General features: G+C 38.3%; 1 protein-coding gene across 2 annotated transcripts in view; it reads left to right on the top strand.

Annotated features, from left to right (window-relative positions):
- Window positions 1–14,236, top strand: part of adcy5 (adenylate cyclase 5) — a 77,200-nt gene that overhangs the window by 50,448 nt on the left and 12,516 nt on the right. For both annotated transcript variants that reach the window (XM_053496238.1, XM_053496237.1), the window contains exons 4-9: window positions 3,446–3,557; window positions 4,636–4,763; window positions 7,215–7,373; window positions 7,548–7,689; window positions 9,512–9,649; window positions 13,949–13,971. In XM_053496238.1, the coding sequence (XP_053352213.1) occupies window positions 3,446–3,557; window positions 4,636–4,763; window positions 7,215–7,373; window positions 7,548–7,689; window positions 9,512–9,649; window positions 13,949–13,971 (702 nt within the window). The remainder of the gene's footprint in view (window positions 1–3,445; window positions 3,558–4,635; window positions 4,764–7,214; window positions 7,374–7,547; window positions 7,690–9,511; window positions 9,650–13,948; window positions 13,972–14,236) is intronic.

The raw sequence follows: 14,236 nt of genomic DNA, 5'->3' as shown, positions 1-14,236 counted from the left end.
TTGGGTGTTCTGTCCATTCATCATATGTAAAGGATACACTGATCAGCCATAACATTAAACAATCTGCCTAATATTGTGATGGATCCCCTTGTTCTGCCAAAACAGCTCTGACTGTTGCTGCATGGACTCTGCAGTACTTCTGTGGTATCTGGCACCAAGATGTTGACACCAGATCCTTTAATTTCAGTAAGCTGTTAAGTGGGGCCTTCATGGATCAGATATGTTTATCCAGCACATCCCCCAGATCGTCGATTAGATTAAAATTTAAGCTCCGGGGAATTTGGAGGCCAAATCAACACCTTGAAATTTTTATCATGTTACTCAAACCATTTCTGAACAATGTCTTTAGTGTGTCTGGGCACATGATCCTGCTGAAAGGGATGAAGGGATGTACTTGGTCTGCAACCATGTTTTGGTTGGTTTTAAGTGTCAAACTAACAATCAAATAAATGCCAGGACCCACAATTACCCAGCAGATTTTTTTTTGTCATCTTATGATGCATTTCTTCTCCAGTTAATTAATACGCACACACCCAGATGTCCACACGGAGCAAATAAACATGATTTATCAGAACAAGCCATCTTCATCCATGATGCTCAGGTGCCCGTTGTAGTTTTTTTTTTTTTTTTTTGGCGGACATGGGTCAGCATGGGTACTCTGATAGTACTGTGGGTGCGCAGCCCCATGACACCTTTCCATCACTGACATTTTCAGCAGTGCTACTCCAGCTCTTCCATAGGATTGGAGCAGACGGCCCAGCAGCTTTCAATCCTCACGAATAAGATTAGTGTGCTTATTACCCTGTCTCCACCAGGTTCACTGGTGGTCATTCCTTGGACCACGTTTGGGAGGTCCTAAATAATGCACACCACATGAACTGAATTTGTTGTGGAGATGCTATGACACAATTTGCCCCTTGTTAATTTCTCTGTTTTCCTGTTTCCGCACATCGCTCAGATGACTGTCTCTGATCTTGACAGGCTTCATTGTAATCAATTCTGTTCAGTTCACCTGTCAATGGTTTTATTGGTATGGCTGATCAAAAGAACATAAATATATAGATGCTAAATTAATAGTCAAGATGCTAGAATAATACACTGATGATCGTGACCTCCATGCTGAATACTGTTCATAACCATATTATGATATCCCTGGTTACAGTTGGCTTGTGCTATTTTAATAGGGAATTATTCACTTCAATAACTTACTGAAAAAAAGAAAAAACATTTTCCTAATTTTTTTTGATTCTGTAGAGCTGGTTTGTGACAATGACCATTGTAAAATTGAATTGAATAGAGAAACTGAAGGTTAGGTGATGTAGGAGGTGAGCCCAACAGATTCCATCCTGAGAACTTTGACAGCTTGCAGTTGGCTCGAGATCAGGGATTACTTGCTGTTAAGCTTGACCGATTTTACAAATAATAGTCTGAACTAAACCTGCTGTGTGGCAGACAGAGGGCAGGAAAACAAGAGCCGCTCTTGCCAAGGCCTCTGAAAACAGTTTAATCTATTAGATGGCCCATGTTGTTTGTGCTACTTTTGTTTCTTGCTCTTGACTAAACCACACAAACAGAGACATGTGTCTGTCTATCTGCCTATGCAGATTGGTGAAAGTCTTGCTGGTAGGATAAGCAGACAGACGACCTTATGCAGTACCACCTGCTTCTCAGAAAAAATAAAATGGGACGATTCGGACTGTTCCAATAAACAATGACGACAGGACATTCACAGATTTGTCAGCGTCTGCAGCTGTGATTATAAATGTATAGCCATCAAATCAATCAGTAATGATTCTGGGAGCGTTAATCCTCAGAAGACTACAGTGAATACAATCTCATCTTTTTTTTTAACACAGCATCACTGAATACCATGCTGATCACTTGACGTAACCGTGCAGGATTCAAATAGAATGTCACCTAGTGAAGAAAAGAAGACAAGTCTGCCATGACAAGTCTTAGTCACTGAGAATAAGGCCATCATCTCCTGACCAAAAAGGTGCCCTGGCACAGCTAAGGGTTTCACCACCGCCAATATTTTCTGATGTTAAGAGTCTGAACAACCTTATCTTAAAAAAAAAAAAAAAGAGATATCTGCAGTAGGAAGTTGGAGCGCTGTAGCACGGGCTGATTACATGTTCAGCATAGTCTCAGAGGGGGACTAAGTGGTTGCAAGATGAAAGCCATCAGACCTGCTAGTGCCAGCTCTATTGGGAAAGCAGTCAGGAACTGTCAACCTCTCAAGCGCAGTAGTGCTTTGATACAGACCAAGAAGTGACCCTTGAAAAACTTACAAGGTCGTGTTATGTAAGCAGGAAGTATGATGCTGTGCGCAATTCCTGCTTGGGTTTTTTTTTGGCTGGAGAGAGTGCTGCAGCTCTGTTCATACTGTCCTGTCAAAACCTCCCTCAACAGCTTCCTCAACAGCAGGCCATCGGTGACCCTCGAGTTCTATCGTAACTCATTTCCTGGCTTCCCCCCTCATTTAATATAAAGTTACTCTTTATCTAATGCGTATTGAATCGAATACCATTATATTTTTTTCCTTTTCATATTGGATCAGAATTAAGTAGAAAATTGTTCAGCGCTCTGTTTCTGCTTCTCCCTATTTTATGTTAAAATGATATGACGGAGTATCATAGTTTAATTGGAAGGTGAAAGTCGGAACATTTTCCTTATGAAACATCAACAGACTTTGGTCTTCTGTCACATGCTCTTAGTACAGCATGATCATTGTGCTGTGTAAAAACAGCCCGTCATCTGCAAGCCTTCAACATTTAGTGAAAAACCTCTTTTGTTCTGAGATTCTGAGAAAGTAAACAGAGAAGCCACTTTGGTCCAGAACAGAAGCTTTAATCAGGGAGCGTCACGGTCTCCTGTATCAACCAGAGCCAAGCCCGTGGGTTACTACAGAGATGTTCCTATCAGAGCAGGATTCTGTAACAGTGTTTCTCCTCTTCTCATTCCACCTTGTTAAAAGCTGTGCAGTTAGGATATTGAATAGTTACTGTTATTATAACCCATGTGAGGTCACCTGAACCCCTATCCCTTTTCTCTCACTTGTCTCGCATCATACAATAAACGACCGTATCTGTTACCCCGTTCTCATGGTAAAAGAATGTCAAACAGCTCACTCGGGTCCAGATTCGTAGGTTGAACTTCTATTGGATTATGAGTGCCTAATTACCACAACCCCCAAGCTAACCCCCCCCCCCCTCCCCCCAACTTGGGAATGCCTCATGTGTGTTACTAATGTTGAATTGCTCTACAGTATGTGAAACCTACCGCTTGTATTTGAAAAGACAGGTCGTAATTATCTCTGTAATAAGCATCATTGGCTTATGTGGGAAATAATTTTTGCAAAGTCATTGTGATTAGCAGAGCTGATAAGTCTCAGACATGCACAGTTTAATCTTCTGTTTCTCTCTCTCTGTGTTTGTGTGTGCAGTATCCTCTTTGCTGACATCGAGGGATTCACCAGTCTGGCGTCTCAATGCACGGCACAGGAACTGGTCATGACCCTGAACGAGCTGTTTGCAAGATTCGACAAACTGGCTGCAGTGAGTAAAGATATCTGCCTGCAGAGTCAAGAGATTGACCTGATGCTGAATTGAGATCTACTGAACACGCTCTTAGATTTAACTGCCTAGGTTTTTTTTTTTTTTTACCTGGGCACAGTGAAATGTTTGCGTAACCAGGTTTTACTCACCAATCCACCTTCTGTTGAGCCAGAGACACATCTACTTATTATCTCTAGACAGGATTCTGAGTCATGCTGTGGTTACAGATTCCCTCCTGTGCTCTGGAGATCACTTTGTTGCACTCATTTAAACACAGATGGAAATGTATACATGCCTACCTGAGGATTCACTTATCCTCTTGCTTCATTACTCTTCCCATGGCTTTATAAATATGAAATTGCATCTTATGGAAGGGCATAAGGCACAGGAGGCACATAGCAAAAGAATAAGGCACATGACCACTTGTTCAAAAACAACTTTAACTGTGTGGCTTGTGGGTAAGTCGAGGCATACAGTATGCCGGGGTGACATTCAGGTGGTTGTCATAAGACTGAGCGCTGGTATGTATCTTGTGCTCCGCCTCCGGGGCTCTCGTCTCATCACATCTCCTCCCATCTCTTTCTCCTCTTCTCAACTCCACTTTTCTTCCCTTCCTTTATCTCCCCTTTTTCTTTTCTTGCTTTTTTCTTTTACTCTTTCTAAATCCTTTTTCTAAGGAAAATTAGTAATATATTGTGATTATAAACAACAAACTAAAATAGGAACGTGCAGAATTCCTAAAAAGCAGACTTTATTCCATATTTGATTTCAGGTTATTACTGAAAAATACATGCAGAATGAACTCTCTTGTTCATTCCATAAGCAGCAATTTAATCTCAGTTCTTTTTATTTTCATCATCCCCTTCAAAGAAAACATCTGTAATATGGATATTTGTTACCAACAAACGTACGAAACCATATACCTAGCATACTGAACGCTGACTATACAGAATGCAAGCAATGTAAATTGGAATATTCATTGTGCCCGAAAGAGTGCTTGATGATTAAACAGTGCTGTTATTGCTTTTCTTCATAGCTTGTTGCTTAATGAATGTGTGTGTACTGTATGTGTGTGCAGGAGAATCACTGTCTGCGGATTAAAATCTTAGGAGATTGCTACTACTGCGTGTCAGGCTTGCCAGAGGCCCGCGCTGACCACGCTCACTGCTGTGTGGAGATGGGAATGGACATGATTGAGGCCATCTCGTAAGTACTAAAGCTGCATGTTTAAACTAGAAGTAAGCAGGCACCGCAATCACGGTCATAGAGGCACGTGTATATAGACATAAATACTTGGTAATGACTAAGAAAGACTTGCCATGCCGTTTTTTTGTTAAAAATAAAAAAAAGGTTATCACCATAGTTTAAGACTATAAAGTCTTTTCTGCTTAAAAAATACTAGCTGTACAAATACCTCATAAAAAAGAATGAGCACAGGCCTTCTTTGCCTTTTCTTTTTCTTGGTAATTGGTAAATACAAAGAAGGATAGAACTCCCTGTGGGCAGTACTGAATTATTAATCTATGAGATTGATGCTGATTGTATGTGTGCATGCAAGCGTGCATTAGAAAGCGACTGTGTGCACAGGGTCAATAAATGTATTTTCACCTTGGAGCTACACACCCTTTGGTGTTGTATGAGTTGCCAACAGCACGCCATATTGCAGACACATTGCCTGTGTGTCTTGTATTAGGCATCAGATTTATTGGTGCAGTTGTTTTGTAAAAGCATCATTAGCTTGCTGCATCACTGAGCCTGTATGTGTTTACTCTGGGCACTGGCCTGCAAGCTTCAGCTACAGTAAGAGCATATTTACATTATAGTGAAGACATCCAGGCAATTGGTATAAACTCAGTTTATTCATGCAAACATGCAAAAAAAAATAATAATCGCATGTTGCCTTTTTGTGCCGAGTCTTTAAAGCAGACGAATGCTGGCAAAGACTCTATTCGCTTTGCTGAAATGCTTTTCCCTACACAGGAGCCTGGCATCTCCAGAGAGGGTTTAGCTCAGCTTACTGAAGGCTGAAATCAGTTCTGTGAACATCAGTGACATTTGACACACACGTACAGTAATAATACTGGTATTCTATGGATTTTATTTATTTTTTATTTTTTTTGCAAGCTTATGGTTTGTCTTTGTGTATTTCTTATACAATAATTGTAAAGCCTCAATGCATTACCGAGATGCTTAGCTGCTTGCAAAAGACAGAGACAGATGAATATTTTATTTATAAATCCGCCGATAAGAAGAGTCTAAATGAGGTCACCAGTTTGGTGGCTTGTTTTCTTAAAAGACGAATCCAGAAAACGGCATTAGAGGAGACGTTGTGTGTGATTGTGTAGAACATGATTTTTAACAGTAATAAAGTTAGTGTATTTGCCACATTGTCTGGGAATGCTTCTCTCCCTCCTAGAGACCACACAAGTAATGCTCACAGCAAGGCTAGTTGCAATAAAGAGGCACTGTCATGCTCGGTTTAGACTAATGCGCTTTTAATTTGCATTGCTGTCACTTAACCCTTACATACTATCCATTTTCTGACCTTTCACCACCTGGCCCAGGTTTCCCTTTATATTTAATCTTTATATCACATTTTCAACTACAAATCTTTATATGTATTTAATCCATCATTGGTAAATGGATAAATGATATTTAATTGTTGTTTAATTTATGTAATTTAATTGAGAGATAATTGGTCAGATTGAGATTGGTGCACTGTCCTATCAAGGCTGGTTTATGAGGAAGGTGGCAGTGCTTTTGAAATTATAACAAATATCAGCTCAGGCCTGTTCTTCATCACAGTAACAACCATGGTAAGGTTGTTTCTCAGGAGTTGCTGGCAAAGCTATGAAGTTATCATGACTCCAGCAAGTCAGGTCAGCCAGAGTATAGGGACAGGTATACTATTTATGGTCCTCGGTCATATTTACAAAATGGCCTCCATGTGTATGACCACATGCTTTTCAAATATGTCAAAAATCACTTAATTAGTAGATGTGGTCAGTTTTATGCTCAGTGTTTGACAGTTATCATTAATAATAATATAATAATCTATATTAATATAACGAACACCAATGACGGACTTATAAGTTCCACTTACAAAAGCAAAATATATTTTATATTATGACATTTATAAACAAATAAAGAGACATACCTTTTGCATTTTGTCCAGTGACCTTCATCTGGTCACCTCTGACTCTTCAAATTGTCAAATATATATTTTAAAATAACACCCTTTTGTGCGACTGAAACACCAATGACATCGTTTGATTGGTTGATATGTATGTTCCTTGAACTTGGCCTTTATGAAAATTTTAAAAATAATAAAAGAGCTACAATTATATATGGAACATTTAAGTAAGAATATGTCTTTGATGATTGAAAGTACATACAGTATTTTCTGAACATGTACAAGAAATGTGAATAAATAAATTTGGCATCAGCAAAGCTAAGTGACAGCCCTTATGTCTTTGTATGTAGCCTTATGGTGGGGATATGAGCAGTCCTCAATACTGTATCAAGGTCGTCTTTGAACACTGTCTCTAGTGTCACAACGACAGAAATGCCCAAACACAAAAAGTTTTAGAAGTCAGACTGGGCCATGGGTTAAGTGTATACATGTGTACACATATGCTTATGTCTGCGTTTTCTAAGATTGGTGAGGGAAGTCACTGGTGTCAACGTGAACATGCGAGTGGGGATCCATAGCGGCAGAGTCCACTGTGGGGTCTTGGGTTTGAGAAAGTGGCAGTTTGATGTCTGGTCCAATGACGTTACTCTGGCAAATCATATGGAGGCAGGTGGAAAAGCAGGGTGAGTATGATTTCTCTTCACAAAACCGGAATCAAAAATAAAAGAAGCAAATTTAAGATCACATTTAAATAAAATTCATACCCATGCTGCATTGTATAAGGCTAAAACCATGTTCTTTCTCAATTCTATAATTGTGTTATTAACCTGATATTAAACCCTGTTGCCTTCTTTCAGCCGTATCCACATAACTAAAGCTACTTTGAACTATCTGAATGGTGACTATGATGTGGAGCCTGGCTTTGGTGGAGAACGGAACATCTATCTGAGGAAGCACAACATTGAAACATTCCTCATAGTGGGATGCAGCCAGAAAAGGGTCCGTTTGTTTGTCCTTTCTTTCATCATCCAGCTACATAACGCAGTTAATTAAAGAAAGGGATACACCTGTTTTATATCAGATTTGCTTCCCAGAATGTGTTAAGCAGTTATCTGTAGTACTTCTTAAGCATTCATGTTGTTGTTTGAGTCAGTTAGCACTAGTCAGGTTTTCTCTTTTTAAGATTAAAGTGCATTTTTTTTAATAAACTGTCTATAGAAAGCCTCAGTTAGTCTAAGTATTAGACCCAGTTTATACTTGACTTTGTATGTTTGTGTGCAGGTTCTGTACAAACACAAGTAGCATCATTTATTCACAAATTATTTACAAATTTTCTTCAGATTAACAAAGGATTAAAATCAAGACATTTCACCCACTAGATGGCACGTCGGGGCCAAAAACATCCCTGTCTATTAGGGTACCATGGATACCAGGAAAACGTCCTGGGATCTTATGAAGCGTTGGTTAGCAGCATTAAGCAGATTGTTAACCACACAGATGAGATCTGTTAGCTGTCATTAGCTACATTTACATGGACTATATTTCTTCAATCTGGTCAAAACCGTTTACATTTACAGCATTTGGTGGACCCTCTTATCCAGAGCGACTTACATTTTTATCTAATTATACAGCTGAGCTGTTGAGGGTTACCTTAGTGGTCATGGGATTTAAACATGGCACCTTCCGAACCGTAGTCCAGTGCCTTAACCCGCCCTCTATGTTATGATAGGTTGAGAGAACTCTGTCTCAGCTTTTGATTGATTAGTTTGTAGATCAAGGATGCAAGCAACATTCCATTCCTGGAGACGCGTCATGAAGAATACTGTATATCTATTCCAAGGTAGAAATGATTAGATCAAGTGTTCTACATGGCTAACATTTACTTGTTGAACAGATTATCAAGGGTTTATTCCATCCCTCTTATTCTGATTGAAAATGTATTTTGATTAAATATTTCCTAATTAATTTTTTATTTAGATTTATTCCAAATATTAGGTGCATTTACATGAACCCCTAATATTCCACTCTTGTAATTGAACTTGGACATTAATATTATACTGGAATAGTACTTAAATGTGTGATTTGTGTTTTATTCATCTTCTATCACACACATTTGCCAGAATTGTCAATTGCCCGTGAAAGATGTCAATTGTAGCTGCTATCACTTATATCTTGAAAACTATCAATCTTTTCTTCAGTAGCCTTCATTTTTTCATTCTCAAATTTAAAAAGAATAAATGTAAAAAAAAAATGCAGTTTCTCATGTAACAGAGTAGCCTTTGTCCTGAAGATTTTCCCAGAGAGGAAAACTTCAAGGCTGTTAAAAAGCACAGACATTGAGGAGTCCTTTTAAAAATGTTCAGTAAACATCTCCTTACAGAAAAGTTCACCATGTCACCAAATATTCCATGTATTTTAATTGAAATGTATTTTAATTTCCTTTTTAGATACACATCTGAATTGAAACCGAATTGTTACTATGGAAACAATAATGTGCATTAATTTAAACCTGTGCTTTGAATTATAGCCTGCACTATTTTCATGGCTGCTGTTATAGAAAGTTAATCAACACCTTCCGACCAATCAAGATTTAAGACTTAAACAGTGTTATTAATGATTGTGTTTATTCTGCGTCAGGGAATGCACCACATTTAGTTTTACAGACGTGCACATTTGTCTGGCTGTCTTGCACATCTTGCATACACATTTAAAAGCAAGTCTAAACTGGACATTATTTACATAGTGGAAGATGTCTGTATATTCATAAATAAATATGACACAAGATTGAGAACTGTTACATATCAACGTTCTTTTCTAACAGAAAGAAGAAAAGGCCATGATTGCCAAGATGAATCGGCAGCGGGCAAATAGCATCACTCACAACAGTTCCCACTGGACCGACCGGCCGTTTTATAACCACCTGGGGGGCAACCAGGTCTCCAAAGAAATGAAAAGAATGGTAAGAGAAATACTGAAAGAGACATTCTTAATCTGTCTGATCTTCACCAAACACCCTTTCCTGTAGCTACTGACTCCATACTGTGTACTTTAGATATTTCTGCTTGATTTGACACCATCTAATAGTTTAAAGAACACTGCTAGACAAGGACCCTTCTGAGGTGTTAAACATCACCATGTTTGCATTGGATTTAATTACTTTACGTCGCACCAATTACCACTTCAGTCTCCGAATATTTCTTTTCACACAGTGAATTAACTTAAGCCTGAGCAGTTCAATGGACATCCCTTTACCGTGACGTTCAGCGCATCCTTTTCCTCTTTGTACCCATGACTATGTCACTAATCTCTCCTCTTTTCCTTGCCTGTGGGGCCCGAAGGGAACGACCCTCTGATTAAATAAAGCAGACTCGCCTCACACAGAGTCCTGAGGGATTTAATCAGGCAAAGTGGAACCTGCAAATAGGCTGAGTGCAAGGCCAAGAGGGAAATGCTTTATCACGCTTTCTTTCCATTATTTAGTTGACTCTCACTTTGCTAATACAATTGTGAAGGCCACAGGTCTGGGCTAATTGATAGAGCCATGTCTTTGCCAGAGCAAACAAAAAACGGGAAATTAAGAGGTGTAACATGACGTGGTTTCCATTTACTGGTGTTGGAGAAAGAACAGTATACGGTCGGGGTGTAGCTCAGTTTAAGTTTTAAAGGTTTCTCATTAAATGAAATAACAGTGCCCTGATTCCTTATACAGTTAACCTTCAAATCACTGTGTTAATTAAGAAGAATGCAGCAATTATAATGAGTGTCTCCATAAAAAAAGAAAACACATCCTGTTTTTTGTTTGTTTCTGCATAGTCATGGTTATCCTGTAAACAAAGACTAAGGGCTCCCCAGACTGCTCCGATTGCATGGACGTGAAATGGAAGTTACGAGTGGCAATGTGTTTAATTCTCAATATTCCGTGCTCCTTGTTAAGGATTATTACACCTTATTAACCATTGTATTACAGTCCATTGTATGTGGCTTATTCCTAATGCTCTTTCATTTGTTTCATTTTTTTGCACTGTTTCAAAACTCACACTCTGAATCTTATGGTATCATCCAGACACTTTCAACTGTCTATTAATTTTGTTTATTGAATACAAAAGATTATGATAAAAAAAAAAACACTATGGATAAAAATTTAGAACAAAGTTACTTTCAATATATACACGTGTCTATTACTATTTAAAATGAACACCCCCTTTTTAGGCTAGCCATATTTCACAGACTGTAAACCTGTAAAGTTTACACAATTCCCTTTATCTATGTCAGACCGAAAGAAAGAAATCACAAAATGGTCTGTGAAAATGTAAAATGTCATACAAGCGCACTCTAAAGCGTTTTGTTCCTCAGCAGTTGGCACATGATTATCTTTTTTAATATATTTATTAAGGTCACCTCATATCCTAAACAATTTTAGTTACATTTAAAATTGTGAAAAAACTGCAAAACTAGGTCATTCCTGTTATTTCAAAGTAGCTATAAACAGTTGTTCCCTCTGTCAGCTTATGTTTTTTTCCTTTTTTTAGTTGAGTTGATGTAACAAAACCGCTGCTTGTCATGTTACTGAGAAAACAGTGGAAAACAATTTCAAAGAACCGAGTCTGGAGACTTCCTACACAAATGTTAAACAAATCCTCATATACAAAAAAAAACAAAAAAAAGCTGTGTCAATCATTATCATCAAGGTTATTTTGATTAAAGAACTAATTTTTATTGTTAGGTAACTTGTTTTTAATCATTTTAATATTAGGCTTGTTATGTAAAGTATCTGAAAAAAACATGTATTATATCACTTTGTAATATTTGTTTATTGCATTTAATTTATTACATCTAAATACCTTATTCATTCCTGCAATCTAAAATGTGTATATTTTTACACAAATGCTGCCGTCATGTAGCTGCAGACTGCTTAAGCTTGGTATGCTTTCCGGAAGGACTTTAATTAGAAGAATATGATTTTTGCCTCAATGCAGTCTTTTGTAAACATGACCTTACAGCCCAGTGTCCGTCCCAGCAGGATGCAGCTCGACACGGTTTTGCCCCTGCGTGCACTTCCGGATATGTCCACCAAATCATAACCCCCCAAAAGCTGATCCCGGAACATGACCCACACTTTGTGTGAAACAGTCGCATACAGCCCCCTTGGGATTTCCTGATTTAAAAACAGTGCAACATGAAGTTTCCCTCTGCGTTTCCGATCATCCTCCCACAACGTTATATTAATGCTGGGGTGACTCATGCATGTTTACAGCAGCATCACGCTCTTTTACGTGCTCCTTGAATATGACCTCCCACACATAGTGTTTACTTTGACTAATCCTTCCCACATCCACTATTATATGCTCTATCTCTCATGTGAAAGAAATTAGACATGTAACGAGTGATTGGGTGTGGGCTGGGGCGGCGCTCGCCGGTGTTGGAGCTGGAACAGAGATGTTGCTGCATTAGGCATGTACAGTACATAAGACATTACTGAATTAGTGAGGTAGGCTAAAGTACTAGTTAGTGACTAAGAAGAAGACTAACCATTGTGTTTTAAACCAGATTAACCCTTTGATCTTCCTTATTATATAATTTGTCTAACAATTATTTCTTGAATATAATTTTAATTAATTTGTGGTTCATGACAGCAATTTTATTATTACAATTTTGTTTGGTTAGTTTTTTTACTCACTGTTTGTTTGTTTTTTTCAGTCAGCATGTTTTAATTTCGCTATATAATGCTGTAAAACACTTTGTGAGTTGCACTTGAACTCTCTGTGCTCCAGGGGCGTAGCATCGTGATCGAGGTTGCACTCGTTGGCTTCTAACAAGCTGGGATATTTGAATAAAAGGGATATCTTACTGAATTGTGTTTCGTCATGTGAAAATAAAAATGACTGTTTGGTTAACGGCACTGTTTGGCTTTTGGTAATGTGACAGAATCTTTGCCCCTTTGTAGTGGGATACCATAAAACGCATCACACTATAATATAATGAGGCAGCTTTGATCCCTGAGGAGCGAGGACAGTTCACCACAGACCTGATCCTCTTATAAATAGGTTTTCCTTTTAATACGTTTTTTTTGTTGTGTGCACTGATTAATGTGATTAATTAATCACACACAGATGCAGAACATAAAAAATGTGCAAGAGATATAAATTCAATCCCATTTTAAAAGAACACCTACTGTACTTCCCTTGACCCTTATTACGCTCTCCACATTTCACAGACTGAAAGACTGTACAGTTTATTTGAACTAAAGTTTATTTGAGATACAGCTGGATATTTGCTTGTGTTCAGTTGTCCTTAAAATTATTTACTTATCGTCTATAAGCTTCCATTTTTTAATAGACTCGTGTTTAGATGCGTGTCTAGATGCGATCCAGTACATAACTTCCTAATAGAATGATGTGGAATTTCACAAGAGGCAGCATCGGTATTATGATGATACAGGATGCAGGAGGTGGTTGTAAGCAGCCTGCTTCAGGAAAGGTCAAAGTCTGATGGTATGGCTTATGAGCCCTTTTTAACCTCAGTACCTATTAGGTTTCTGTTTGTGCTTTTGCATTGTACATCCAGGTGGGGTCGCTGTTGTGCTGATCTGTGCAGAGAGATGAATTGATTTAGTTTTCTCTGGTTCTCTCATTACACTGGTGGTCAAAAGTATTGAGATCAAAATGAAGTTCAGTGTTTTAATGACATTCTTAAATGTTTAAGATAATAACAATCAAGGAAATAAAATTTATTTTACACAGTGAAATCGTATAAAAATATTTAGTATGACGTTCTTTATTCTTCGGAAATCTGTAGGATCCGGCTGGACATAGAGTCAAAAAGACCTCTGCTTGAATGCTTCCTGAGGATCATGTACAGAAATCTGCCACAGAAGTTTACAGTTCACATGAGAATTCCCCAGTTTCAGCCTCTTTTTTTTTGGTCTAGAGGTTGACACCCCCGCTTCAGAAAGTAAACGTCCTGCCACATATTTATTCCATCCATTAACTAATTAAAATCCGATCAGCCCAACTCGTGAGTCAGATAAGCTAGAACTAATTAGTGACATCACCTGTTTTGTGCACAGGGAGATCTTATAATACCCGGCACATGCTGTCTCTTAATACTTTTGGCCACCACTGTAGGTCACTGTTGTGCATGGACTGTACACTTGCTTATCCTTTCCTCAGTCTTTCTATCACACAGTTACCATCTTTATTTCTTTACTTATTTAACATTAATAAAGTGCAGACTCTTTATGTATTCTTTTCCTCTTCAGGGATTTGAAGACCCCAAGGACAAGTAAGTATTAATCATAACCTCCCATTGCCTAATTCTGGTTCATTACGTCGTGGTTTAGATGCAACTGACTGCAAGTTATGTTTTACTGCCACCTTGAAAAACTGCTGGCAAACCTCACCTTTATTAGGACGATAATAATGTTGGGTTGTAATGGTATAATGAAAGTTCCGATCTCTCAGGCGGTGAAATTTCACCACAGTATTCTTTCAAGTTGGCATTGGAGGACATGCTTTTTGTTCCATGCTGGATGTGTGGGATGCATGAA

This window comes from Clarias gariepinus, chromosome 5, assembly GCF_024256425.1.
Source record: "Clarias gariepinus isolate MV-2021 ecotype Netherlands chromosome 5, CGAR_prim_01v2, whole genome shotgun sequence".
In the NCBI taxonomy this organism is placed as follows: domain Eukaryota; kingdom Metazoa; phylum Chordata; class Actinopteri; order Siluriformes; family Clariidae; genus Clarias; species Clarias gariepinus.
Note: the sequence above shows the minus strand (reverse complement) of the source record. Positions and strands in the feature narration are given on the sequence as shown.